The following is a 13,933-nucleotide window of genomic DNA, read 5'->3' as shown; positions in this document are numbered from 1 at the left end:
CATTGATTTTTAGTATATCGTACAAGGATTTGTGTGAATAATATACGCAAGTGATAAATCTCAGTCAACTCACTTATCTTTCGTGACTGTTTACCTTAAATTTATTCATAAATAAAACTTTATAAGATTGCATGTGTTAATATATTTTTTATACCTTAATATAGTTAAAACTGAATTATGTTAAGTGACATTGAACATTATAGTTCAAAATTCGATTAAGTTAAATTCAAATATTTAATTTTCCAGCAACATTCTGGTAGTTATTAAAGCAAATACTAAGTAATTACAATATGACTGATAATACTAACAATAAGTAAAGCTACTATTTTAATAATACATTCGATTAAAATAATGTCTATATCGAATATTTTGATGTCTAGTTCTGACAGATGAGTATATGCGGGTATACTTCATACGCAATAACTACCTTTGAATTCTTTTACTATGTTCAGTGGACAAATCAGTTCCACGTTGGATATGTTCGCAAAGTGAGCAACATGGCTTCGAAGGAGATCAACCTTTCTGTGTTATACGCAGAATTAAATAAATTGGGCCAAAATGGAGAGTACGAAAGGGCTATAAAAGTTGCTAATAAAAGTATGTTTTTATAAATCTGAGTTCCGTCAGTTATTATAAATCTACTGTCAACATAACCTATGCCCTACTTTTTGAAAACAGTATATATTCAAAAATAGAACATTTGTTTAGTTTTAGGTACTTCCCAGGATGAGGAAGCTGCCTTCCATTGCAAAGTTATTTGCTCCATTCAATTATCCAAATTCAGTGATGCACTTCAGTTTATTTCTAAGAACCCAAGATTGGCAGGGTATGTTTTGTACTGTCTATTATTTATTCATAGTTATTTTTATTCTAATCAACATTTAACTCATTTAAGAAAAATTAAGACTATATTTTCTTGCAGCAATTTAGATTTTGAAAAAGCATATTGTTTATATCGATTGAATCAAGTGCCAGAAGCTTTGAAGGTAGTGGATAATGTCCCTAATCCATCACTGAAACTGAAGGAACTCAAAGCTCAAATATTGTATAGGCTTGAGAAGTATGAAGACTGTTTCTCTGTGTATAGAGACATTATAAAAAATTCTCATGATGAGTATGAAGATGAAAGAGAAGCTAATCTTGCAGCAGTGATTGTAAACTTAACAATTGAGGGTTCTGTGAGTTTTCAATATTTGAAATCATTGAAGTGTATCTCAGTATTTGTGTCTTATATATATATTTTTTTTTCCAACAGAATTTGGAGGTTCCTGTATTACGTGAAGATACATATGAACTGACATATAATGCAGCTTGTCAGTTAATTGCACAAGGTAGCAAAGGAGACAAAGCTACTTTATGTGATGCAGAGAAGAAGCTTAGGGCAGCTGAGAAAATATGTAAAGAAGGTCTAGAGGAGGATGGAAATACTGAAGAAGAGATAGAAGATGAATTGGGAATTATTAGAGTTCAACTTGGATGCTGTCTTCAGCTTCAGGGTCGTGAAAAGGAAGCTCAAACATTATATACTTCTGCTTTGAAAGCAAAACCAGATGATATAGCTTTGGTAGCAGTTGCAAGCAATAACCTTGTGTGCCTCAATAAAGATCAAAATGTATTTGATAGTAAGAAGAGAATGAAAAGTGCTACTCATGATAGTTTAGAGCATAAATTAACATCAAGGCAAAAAAGAAATATTGCATACAATCAGTGCTTACTGGCTTTATACACTGATCAGGTATTAAATTGATTAGTAACGCAATATTTGTTTAGCTATTATTCGGGATTGATTATAGCATATTTTACATATTTGCAGGCAGAACAGTGTCAACAACTTTGCAATAAACTTGCTAAGGATTATCCTATACTGGCCGCGGACGCAATGTTCATTAAAGCGGTGCAACTTGCTAAAGACGGTAAAGCAAAAGAAGCAGCAAAACTATTAACACAGTATGCAGTTGAAGAGAAAGAATTACCAATGAAGTTAGTTTGCGTACAACTTTTGTTGAGCCAAGACGAGAGACAAGAGGCAATTGATATTCTCGAAAATCTAAATGAAAGAGATAAATCATTACCTGGCATAGTCAGCGCACTCGTAACTCTTCACATGGCTGACAATAATCGTGAAAAAGCATCAGCTGCTTTAAAAACTGCAGTGAACTACTACAAAAAGAATAAAGTAAGCACGTTTAATTTTTTACATTTATCATAATTTTACTTAATGCGTATTTCTAGGAAGCCACTGATAATTTAGGAGAATTATGGCGGCAGGCTGCCGATTTCTATCTTCGCGGCGGTGAAGTTAAAGTAGCGGCTGACATTTTACAAGAAATGGTAGACGCTTCACCTTCTGATACTAAGACGTTGGCACAATTAGTAGTGGCCTACGTACAGTTTTGCCCTGAGAAGGCACAACTTCTATCTAAACGTTTACCACCTCTACATGATCTCTCTGAAAAAACCGACGTCGATGCCTTGGAAAGCAGTAACTGGGTTATTGGTACTAAGGTGATCAAGAAGAAAGTAGAACCATCTCCTGGGTAAGTTCACTATTCTTTTAATGTAACTTTCAAAACGATATTATGAATTGATAATTAATACATTCTATAGCAAACCTGCTGCTGATATAACGGAAAAGAAACGTAAGAAGCGCAAGCGCAAAGGAAAATTGCCTAAAAATTATGATCCAAATGTTGCACCGGATCCTGAAAGATGGTTACCTAGACACGAACGTAGTGGATTTAGGAAAAAGCGCGACAGAAGAAATCGGGATGTCACGATGAAGGGTACTCAAGGTGCTGCAACGGGGGCTAGTGATATGTAGTACGTATATAAAAATATATATATATACCTTTTTTTAGTGAAAAAAAATATAATGCTATTTTTTATTATTATTTGTCATTACAGCGATATTACTAAAATGCCTACGAACACAAAACCTTCACCTAATCCGCGACATAGCCCGGCGGTAGAAACTTCCGGCCCACGGCAACAACAACGTAAAGTTCAGCAGAAAAAGAAAAAGAAGGGAGGAAAATGGTAATAAGAATCAGTTTTATTTATATTGCATTTCTTCGAGAATTATCGTATACGAAATATATAGTATTTCTATACTGCTAGTGCAATTAATGATTAAGAGACACATCTGTTTAAGAAATTAAACTTTTTCAATTATACATACACTTTTTATTGCTGTACATATGTACAGTACACAGTACTGCCATTTTCAAACAACCGTACTTTATACCAGTGCTATTTGATTGGTGTAAATTTCTAACTACTAAATTTGCTATTAGATTAAAGTGTAATTAGATTTCAATGGAATGAAAATATACACAGAAAAATATGGTACATAAAATATGTTTATTCTGTATTTTTTTAATCCTTTTGTCAACTTTTGACAGAAATCGACAATATAATATACAATATAGGTAACATGTTTCTTGCGTACATTGACTAGGATTTGGCGATACATATCTTTATTCTTCTGTTGGTAACAATTGTATATAAAAATACAATCTGATTTGAGTTTTTCTCTCTCTTTCTTAGTAAATCTGTACTCCGTGTAGATAGATCGTGATTGTGCGTCAGATTTTAACATTCATGTAACAGATTTATATATGTATATATAATATAATAAGTGGCATAATTCGTAACTACAATATCTTACGTTACGTATAATAATAAAATGCCACATCAGTATAGTTTTCATCATCGTGAAATCGTAACTTTGTGAAGACACACTTTGATTACATATCACTGTAACATATCGATGTATGTGCACGCACACGTGCATGTAGAAAAGAATATCTTCATTCGCTACCATTCTAACTTATTGTCTCGTATTATCATTGCACAACACAGCATTGTTTGTCGTTTATATATAAATTTATAACAGAGGCAACTGTCGAGGTAAGAATAACCGTATATATCATAAAACGTTCCTACTTCTGTTTTTTCTTCTATATAATTCTCTAATGTCGAGGCTGTAAATTGCCCCTATCTAGACTTTTACTTAAAATACTTAATACCCTTCCATTAGAAAATAGTACAACAGGCACGCTCATTCAACTGGTCTGAACATTGTGATATGCATAATACGTAGAAAATAAACAAGCACTGGAAAATTCATTTACCAGTCCTAAGCAAGTACATCCGTCACTGATGTTCTGTCATGCCGCACTCATCTATTGGCAAGCAATCCCCCGTGTTCCCAAAACCAATCGCCAAATCAGTTCGACAAAATGAATTTGTCAAAGATGAGAATAGATGAGTAAGGCACAAATGCATGTAAATGTCATGAAACACTTACATATGATGTAAGTAATTCTCAAATGTGTGAACATTTTATATTACCAACAAATAATGCTACTTCTCGGGAATAATGCCCTCCCAGGCATCTTCTCGTTGTTTATTAGCTAATCTACGTTTTTCTGAAAACAATAAATTTCATTTTTATCTTTTTGTCTTGCCTTTTTAACACACACACACACGCGCGCGCGCGAGAGAGAGAGAGAGAGAGAGTAATATTTACCTTTAGCCTCGCGTAGTACATTTTTTTCGTGTTCGCGTTCTTGCCTAGCGGTGGCTAATTTCACTCCAAGAGCACCCGTAACCAAACGCCTGGCCAATGCCGCGCAAGTTTCTGGACGACTCCTATAAGGCTGCAAAAATTCTGCGCTCCTTTTCGCTTTCGTTTTACTTAAGGCTGTAGCTTCGCTGAGAGGTCTTGTTTTGACAAATGGATGATCCGACGCCAATACCTCGGCGGCTAAAAACGATCAAATAATTAAGTATTCGTTAGCCACAGTTTTGGTGTAATTCTAATTTGTTTCTAATTACCAACAAGAGGGCTACTGAACACTCCCAGACAGTGCGTATCATCTACCCACTTTAATTCAAAACCACCGTTTTTGAAAGGACTGAATACCGCTGCTAAATCGCTGGTCTTGAATTCTGACGGAAAATTGTATATTTCAACAACATGAGCAAATTCATCGCTAGATACTTCAATGTGTTTAGTGTACGGCTTATAATCGTTTTTCGGTTGTTCTATCATGACATCACCGACAGCTGATGTTAACTAAAGATAAAATTAGTATAAGAACATTTTATTCCTTATACTATAGAAAGATAAATTACTGTTACAATGAAATATTTGCCTCTTCAATGAGTGATGGATCTAAACAGTCACCATTGTCATCAAATAAACTATCCCAGTCGCATTCATCCCTGTTTATTTTTTTAACAGGCGGAGAAGGTGGCGGTGCGGGTTTGCTTTTTTGTCGTAACCTAACTTTTTTTACCTTCTTCTCCGGCGGTGTAGTAGGAGCGGGACTGACTTCTTTAACAGTTGGTGGTTCTTTCTGTACAGCGTCCGAGATAATTAAAACGTTCGACACTATATTATGATGCATCATTTGTGCGTTCTTTTGATTCGTGATTTCATCTTTATTTGAAAGTTCTTTATTTTTCTTGTTATTATTTTCGGTTGAATTAGTTATAATAACATCATTCTTATATTTATCAGATCTGTCTATTTCTTCATTAAGATTAACTTCACTATATACACATGTTTCAACTGAGTCTAAACTACTTTTACTTTCACTAGAATTACTAGATATTTTTTCTTCTTCAACAGTCTGTGACTGAAATGCATCAGTTACTTCACATGTTTCATCAAGAGCAGTGGAACTGTTCGAATTATTTGGCACATCATCTAAACTGTCCAACTGCTCAATTTTCTCTTCATTACTAGTATCCAATATTGATACTTCTGAAACAGCTGAACAGGCTGTATCTTTTGAGTCTGCTCGAAGACACATACTACTAATTTCACATTCTAAATTATTTTGATCTTTATCAAAACACGCATTTGATCCCTTTTTTGTACATTCTATGCTTTGCTGTACATTAGAGTCAGCTTCTTTAATGTTTAAACTTGATTTTGATTGTCCATGAGAAGCAGAAGACAAATTGTCCTTAACCACACGATGTATACGAACAGATTCTACAGGTTGAGGACTTCCTTCTGTTTCCAAACTCCTGCGATGTCTTGGTACATAAACTGCACGATCTGGCCTTCTCTGACGTGTGGCTCTTAATAAAAATAAATTACCAAAGTATGTTAAATAATGTGTATTTTAAATAAATGTAAATTCTTTTTAAGGAATCAGAAGGAAAAAGAAACAAATATGGACACAATTTCTTACTTCCCAGCAGGTGAATCAGTAGTTGGTTGCACTTGAACTTGGTCCACATTTGTTTGAAGTTCATTTCTAGCCCTCCTAGCAGCTGGTGGTCTGTAAATCTCAACTGCTGGTGTTGACTTCGCTAAAAGATCGAACAACTATTTCAATTAAGTTTAGATTCCATTTTTGAAGAGAAAAAAACCGTCCAGGTTATTCCTTAATCACCTTGTCTTTGAACTCGTACGCGTTCTGGCGATGCGGAGGGCGATCGTCGTCCTTCGACGCCCATCTCGAGCAACGTAGTAGTGTCTTTCGTTGCACAATCCGATTTACACTGTACACCATTCAATTTTGGATCCCTTGAACGTCGAAAATAAAAAATTACACGTTTGTTAAGTTCACGGAATTTATATTTTTCTTTTTAAATGAACTAAGTAGCTTTCTGACACGATCGAGTACTACGCCGCGCGACCTTGAGCCGGTCAGTTTCACTTTCGTTTGCCGCTGCTACGTCGTAAGAATTCCACTCTTGTAAACCCATTTCGTAACAGTATTAAGCTTGTTTGTGAATTTCGCATAAATCTGATTTAATTTAGAGCCCGTTCTACTTTCGTAGGGTCCGGGTATTAACGTTAATATTATTTTTAAATCAGTCCCACTGAAGTGATGCAAATGTGTTGTGGCTAAACTGTAAAGTGACGTAAGAATTGTACAGTAATTCATAGTAAACTCTAATATAAAATACTGAAATTTTATATTCTCGATACTTTACCAACGCAACAGCAATGAAATAAAAAAAAAAAATTATTACACAAACTCACTCTACCACCAATGGTGTACGGTTCAATTTTTTATAAGGCATATAACAATAATGATTTGTTTTAATTCATCACGAACACTATATTCACAATTTTTACACGAACCACTGAACTATGCGATACATCAATCGTTATCAAAGTGTACGTCTACTCTTATCGATATCGATTATCGACCGAGAGAAAACCAAAAGAGGCGGGAAACAATGAAATTCTACTCTTCGATTCTCGTTCACCCCACACGTCACTAGAACCACGAGCAACCACTTGGATACCTTATCACGTCACTCTTGTAACACACGACGGTCCGTCTAGCAGAATTCTGGCCGATCGAGAAAGTGTGCAGATCGGTAAAACGGTCCTGCACCAGCTGGTGTATGATGTACCTCCGATAGTTGTTCACAGGTGGAAAGACGAGTACCCTGTAAAAGTGAAAAGATACGTGTTACGATCGTGATTGAAAGTGAGACCGGACTGAGGACGGCCAACGGGTGAACGTAACCGCCTTGCCCCGGGCCTTGCTCTGCCGTATCCCGTCAGATGAACAGACCCCGGCTAACTTTTACATAACGTTTAACTTTCTCCTTCGTTGGAGTTTCCTCAAATTAGAGCCATCCTCATATCCGAATAACTGTGTGATCGTTTCTGGTCACATTCCGCCGGCTATCACATGACCTCGTTAACATTTCACATAATCACGCACCATGGAAACCGGCTATGTATTACGTTCGACCGGCGTAAAACGACAGCTAAAGCCGGGAATTTATTATGTGTAACACCGTAACCGGATGTTTTTAGAAAGTATCGAGACCATTAGAACGCGTGCAGCACGTAATCGACATAGAAGGAGGAACAGGAAGTGGCTTTTATCTCGCGATCTAGCTGAGATTCTTTTCACGGAACGTAAATAAACGATCACCGCTCTGAAGGATGCTGGGAGCAAGATGGATTTTCGCGTTCACGACGTTACGAGGATTTCACGATTATAGTTAAATTACATGCCAATCGTTCAAGTGGAACGAACCGTGCGACGTGGTAAATTGTGGTTCTTCTGTGCTTCCTTAGCCGTAGATGAAAGCCGAGAAGAAAAAGAAATCGACACGAGTAAAACAACCTGTGTGTATACCTCTCTAGTGATCCGGTCTTTGAATCGCTGTATCGCAGGTTCGATCTGTTAATTACGTCCAGAGTAGACTAAATCGACGAGCCTTGAACTACAAAGAAGAAACAGAGTGCCGTATATCTCGTAAGTGTTGCGTGGTTCACGTAATCACGCGTATACGTGAGCGACATACGTTAAGCGACCGGTTGCACTCGCTAGATTAACAATTATCCGCGCAGAGGGCATTCAAAATCGCCCAGCTGTTTCTTTCGTGCGTGATTTCGATAATTATGCAATATGGCGTGCAACCGTTACAGTTTACGAAAGTTTTCTTTCCTTTTTTTTTTAAGTACAACAATGTTTTTTTGAGATAATTATAAATACAAAAAGATTCAAAATTAGTTTAGTTACCGAATATTGTGAAAGTCGCAAATGGAATGTTTGAATATGTAATATCAAATAAATATTCATGAAATATTTGAACTGCATGTAGGGCGGTTAAAGAACTGCAAATATTACGGTTCTTATGTAATGTTTGGAACGGTATTTAATCTGAGATAACCGTGGTTCATTATTTTCGTTGATGAAGATAATGCGTTCCATTAAACTTTGCGTTTCGTATAAATTTTCTCTCATCATCTAACGTCGGGTACACGTTCCGTCTATGAACGGCTATTTAACCAATATCCGCAACTTAAAAACCCACAATGTTTTCAGTATATTCCACGATTTTGTTTACGCAAAATCTAACGATAAGGCAGATCTACAATCGAGAATCGATGCAACGTTGGCCAATCAAATAAAAACTACCAGACTTCCGTGAAATGTATCTTTATTTTCTTCAGGCAATCTGCCAACGATTCGCGGTTCTTTTATGTTCCTCAAAACGCTATGCAGTTTTCTAAAAATAGAACTTTCCGGCTAGGAAAAACACATACATATACGTTCGAAGTACGCGGGCCACGCAAAAAAAAAAAGAAGAAAAAATACGTAGAACTCACTAATGCAACGAAACCATACGTTTAGAGACACACGTAGCAGCGAGCATGACTGTAGCTTAGAAAATGACGATATCAGCCATTTACCTTTAGAGTAAGATATTTATAAATGTTCTGCTCGGAGGCCGTGAAAGAAGTCGATAACTTATTGCGCGCTTTTCAGTGGTTGTACGGTATCACAAATCGTCTTCGAGAATCTAAGGGCAGTTCTAATCGCGTTCGAATTCCGATTGCGTGTCAAGGATGCAGATAATTTAACGTAACATATCCACGTCACGTAACGTTTGGTAAATTCGTTAGGAAAATCTACGAATGATTAAATCAACGTTATTTATGATTGGTCTTATCATACATTTTTGCACCATCGACAAATGTCAACAATCATTTTCATCGAATCTTTCGAAACCCCATGAGGAACGAGTTTCGCGAAGAAAGCTCTGCTCTACGGTGTGCCGTAATAAATGTTTGTGGAAATCGAAAGTCGAAGATAATGCCAAAGGCACAACGTAAAATCCGTGCTGATCTAACCTTTAAAGGCGCGTCGTTGCATCGAGAAACGTGATCGTTTAGCTCCTACCTTTTCCGTCTCTTGTCCCTTGAAAATAGAGTCACGTCGTGCTCCACGTCCTCGGAGAAAAGACTGTCTTGCAAGCTCATTTATTTGCGCAATTGTACGCAGGACACACATATGAGAAATAATTTAACACTAAATTGGATTCATCGAATATTACTCTATAAAATCGCGTTTACCGTGCTGCCCGATAGCAGCAACGGTCTCTACTCGACGCACATTGACCATAAACTACTTTGGGATACATTGCGCATGCGTTTGCTTGTTTTAACCTTTTTGGTTAGTACGCATGCGCGCAATTTAAAAACGTAATCTAGTTACGTGCGAAATTTTTACCCGCCGATGTGTTCTCCCTTGTTGCGCATTTTATGAATTGGGAAATTAACGTAAGTCTTTGCCTTTCAATCTGTTAGTTTTAGCTTATAACTTTTTAAAACGAAATCTCACATCTTTTTACCGAAACTTTTTGTCAGAAACTACGAAATACGTAATTAATCGAGAGATTGAAAGATTAACGATTTTCCGGGTACACGACATTATTGCATAAGTGCGTGATACAAGTTTTCTTGTTTCGTTAAGAAGTTGTTGAAATGTATATTTTATGGTTTCGATTTCTTTTTACGGTTTCATCGCACGCGACAAGGTTGCTTTGAGTCATTCGACAAAAATTAGTATTCCGACGACAATCTTTCGTGGCATCAATTTGGTGATCACGTAAAGTTAGATAATTCGGGTGTCAGTAGTCCAGTTCAAAAAATTCGTTAGACATTTTTCGTCTGTTAAGATGTTCGAGGAACACCTATGAACTTTAAACTTTCGTAAAATACGAACGTGAAGGATTTTTAGCGATGAATTACACGAATACTGTACAAAACATATTTATTTAATAATTTATGGAGATACACACATAGTGTACAACGTACAAGCCTTAGCATTCGTAAAATGCTGCTACTTTATAAAGTCGATTTCATTTCATTTTTTCCCCTAGAATATTTTATATACAATCACACGAGCTTTCGCTTTACACTGTTCGTCGAAACAAGTTCATTTAACTACAAGCGACAAGTGCCCCGGCTGTTTCGCTCAACGCGTCGTTGTCCTTATCAAATCCCTCGAGAAAATATGTCGCATCTGATAAAATTTTTTTGTAGCCCGGCATTGAGAGAAACTCGGGGCCGAATTAGAATGTGTACAGTGCATAAACATACAAAGTTAAAGGAGCCCGTACTCTCTATCCCTGTTCGGACCCAGCTTCTTTGTTACTTTTTTGTTCTTTTCTCATTTCTCTAATACAAAGCTGCGTCTACGCGCAATGTTATCGGAATTCTGTCAAAAATATTCTATATACAATTAGGGTATGTATAAAAAAGAAATTCACGTCTTAAGATTACAAGAAGAGGGGCGACCTTGTTCCGTTGCCGTGTACGAAAGAAGCAACAAATTCTCGTCCGTGACAGACACCAACTGCCATTTTCGTATCTCAGAACAAAGAACGTCGTATTTATAGAGAATCGGTAGAGTACCACGCAAGGTGTCACGCCACGGTCTCGACATGTATAACATTGTAACTAAATATTTAGAATTACGTTCAGCGATACTGCGAGTGAACGAAAACTGTTCTGTTCTCTCGTCGTAATAGCGTCGCTTTGATTTCTTGGTCTACTTACACTTACGCGTTACACAAATCTAGAAATGAATTCGCAACGAACATTTAAAAAGACGAGTTAATGTAACTCAGTTAGAAGATAGTACGTAAACGATTTAATACGCTAACTAGAAAAGGGAAAAGAAGGATGATGGAGTGTGTGGAACGATGGAATTGCTATTGTTGAAAATATGTCGTGCTAATGACTATTGGTAATCTGGTTAAGGTGATACGGTAAAAAGATGCTTGCCTAAAGCTGGCTGCCTTTCTTTCGTCGCAGGAAACCATTTTCGAAATTTAATTTCGAATTTCTTACGGTGAGAGAACACAGAAATAAGTACTACGACGGGCGATACACGGATAGAACTAGGAAACGTATAAAGTAGGTACAAGATTCTTTGTGATTTTCATCGCGTTATCGAACACAGAGATATTAGTCTTAAATGTCTATTCGTGGTCTATATTGTAGCCTTAAAGGTGGGTCCCGGAACCTCCATCTGGTTACATAAACAAATTTCAACGTATGGTCCTTACCTAATAGTTCATCATTGCACAAAATATCAATCTGCAAAAAGTATCATTAATTGGTAATCTTGATACTGCTAGAAATCTTGCATTGTTCTTACTCACATCTCGATACTTTTCCATCCCATTTAACACTTTCTTTGCAATAAACTTTTTCAAATGTGTAATGGTTGCTTGGGCAGAGCACCTAATAAATCTTCGTTTCAAGGTCTTTAAACTTGTGTTCATGCATTCCAAACACACATTAACCTGTGAGAATGTCTGCTGTTTAGTATTGTGAAAAATCCTTTGAATTATGTAGCAGTTTTTAATGTTCTTTACTTGTTCATCAGTACGGTGATAATCTGATTCTGCATGTGCATCTGCTGTTGCCTTTTCTTCTTCAACTTCTCCAGCATTCGGTAGGATATCTTTTGGGCAAGGTAAACCTCTTGCTCTATAAAATTCTCTTTCTCTTTTAATTTCATCTAAAATCAGATATATTGTAAATATACTGTCAGCTATATAAGATTGCTTTCTTTATTATTTTTATTAGTGTAAAAGCTACTAACTTTCTTGTAGATCAGGAACTAATTTATAGACAATATCTTGCATAGTTCTGTCAAAGCTTATGTATTGGAGGGGATGTGACTGGTGTATGACTATTTGGCATGTTGGACAGGTGTGCTTCTCTTCCAAATGTTTCACTAGGCAGCTTTTGCAAAATGTGTGTAAACATTCCGTAACAGTGGTAGCATCTATCAAATAACCCCTGCATATCTTGCACGTTATGTGACTGTTCAGTGTTTTCAACTTGATTCTCCTCTCCATGGCACTGGTAATCACCATTTAATAAATCTTACTACCTGCGACACCATACAAGCACCACCTAATTACGATACTGACAGATTACTTTGAAACTACTACATCACAAAATTCTGAGCATACATATCAATCCACAGTATATCTGTTCGTGATAAAATGAAAAATTCCAAGACAACCTTGACAAAGTGTTACACATAAGATAGCATTGGAAAAACGATCAAAATCCAGTAACACGTAAATCCCATAAAATTGTTCGTACTGTCACACGGTTTAACTCGTTCATAATTCGTCGAGGATCGAAACGGGGGCCGTTTTGACAACGATCGGCGTGAAGAAAGAGATTCGGTGCACCGAAAAAAGTGGGTTATCAGATTCTAACCTGAATGTCGAGTGTTAGCACACAACGGCAACTTTCACCCGTGTTATTCGTTAGGGAGTTTCATGGGAACTGTCCGTACCATCCTTGGCATCTTTCGTCGTTGAATCGAAGCTAAGTGGAGGAATACAAAATTAAACGTTCCACTAAAAACCTGGTAAAAACAACTTAGTGTAAATGTGGCTGATGACAACAAAACGAACTGATCCCAGCGCCATCGCTTGTCTCATGGTCAACTTTTCTCTGGACACGCGGTTTCGTCAGATGGTGGGGGGCTCTGATATCCTCTCGATCAATCATAGACCAATTTGTCTAATCATTTAAGCGCGTTAACGCGTCGACATCTATTTTATATATCGCGTAACTCGATTAATTCGAATCTATGTTAATCAATTTGGCGGGAATACAGGAGAAATATGAATATTATTAGTCGACCTTAAAGGTAATATATCTCGTTGTTCGTAAATTGAATTTCGTGCATAGAAATTTGTTGAAACGAATATTTCTAGATTTTATTAGAATCATTTTATAATTCAACCTATGTTTAAGTTGAGGTTAGGTATTTTATCGGAGTTTAAGATAGCTACGAAAACTGTTCGAATCGATATATAGTATTTATCCAAAATATTATTTTAACATTTTAACATTTGAATCGTAGAAATTGCAAAAGTCACGAAAACATCTGGAAATAATAAACGGTAGACGGTCGAGTAATGTGGGTACAGTTTCCAGTGATTTATTCGAGACGAAACTCACGTTACAATAATAATCCAATATTTACGCAGACTATACATACAATCTACCTTGGTAAATGCTGATTTACTGGCTACCTTTAGGTGCTGGGAAACAAAAAATGAAAAATACGGAGAGAGAGAAAAAAGAGAGAAAAGATGGAAAGAGAGAGAGAGA

At 36.6% G+C, this 13,933-nt stretch overlaps 3 protein-coding genes across 3 annotated transcripts; 1 reads left to right on the top strand and 2 right to left on the bottom strand.

Annotated features, from left to right (window-relative positions):
* Positions 1 to 497: 497 nt before the first annotated feature.
* On the top strand, positions 498 to 3,051 carry LOC108577268 (signal recognition particle subunit SRP72). The gene is made up of 8 exons (XM_017940402.1): positions 498 to 597; positions 709 to 826; positions 923 to 1,178; positions 1,256 to 1,735; positions 1,814 to 2,176; positions 2,233 to 2,537; positions 2,608 to 2,820; positions 2,905 to 3,051. The coding sequence occupies exons 1-8, from the start codon at positions 498 to 500 to the stop codon at positions 3,038 to 3,040; spliced, it is 1,971 nt and encodes a 656-aa protein (XP_017795891.1). The 3' UTR covers positions 3,041 to 3,051.
* Positions 3,052 to 3,486: 435 nt separating this feature from the next.
* Positions 3,487 to 9,860, bottom strand: LOC108577270 (coiled-coil domain-containing protein R3HCC1L). Its single transcript, XM_017940404.1, has 8 exons — positions 9,681 to 9,860; positions 7,279 to 7,425; positions 6,414 to 6,547; positions 6,210 to 6,330; positions 5,160 to 6,096; positions 4,840 to 5,080; positions 4,532 to 4,768; positions 3,487 to 4,430 (listed from the first exon to the last, which is right to left on the bottom strand). The coding sequence occupies exons 1-8, from the start codon at positions 9,758 to 9,760 to the stop codon at positions 4,366 to 4,368; spliced, it is 1,962 nt and encodes a 653-aa protein (XP_017795893.1). The 5' UTR covers positions 9,761 to 9,860; the 3' UTR covers positions 3,487 to 4,365.
* A 1,623-nt stretch (positions 9,861 to 11,483) lies between these two features.
* Positions 11,484 to 13,183, bottom strand: LOC108577278 (polycomb group RING finger protein 3). Its single transcript, XM_017940413.1, has 5 exons — positions 13,028 to 13,183; positions 12,396 to 12,689; positions 12,166 to 12,311; positions 11,950 to 12,093; positions 11,484 to 11,884 (listed from the first exon to the last, which is right to left on the bottom strand). The coding sequence occupies exons 2-5, from the start codon at positions 12,670 to 12,672 to the stop codon at positions 11,759 to 11,761; spliced, it is 693 nt and encodes a 230-aa protein (XP_017795902.1). The 5' UTR covers positions 12,673 to 12,689; positions 13,028 to 13,183; the 3' UTR covers positions 11,484 to 11,758.
* Between the last annotated feature and the right edge of the window lie 750 nt (positions 13,184 to 13,933).

Source organism: Habropoda laboriosa, unplaced genomic scaffold, assembly GCF_001263275.1.
Source record: "Habropoda laboriosa isolate 0110345459 unplaced genomic scaffold, ASM126327v1 scaffold713, whole genome shotgun sequence".
Lineage (NCBI taxonomy): Eukaryota > Metazoa > Arthropoda > Insecta > Hymenoptera > Apidae > Habropoda > Habropoda laboriosa.
Note: the sequence above shows the minus strand (reverse complement) of the source record. Positions and strands in the feature narration are given on the sequence as shown.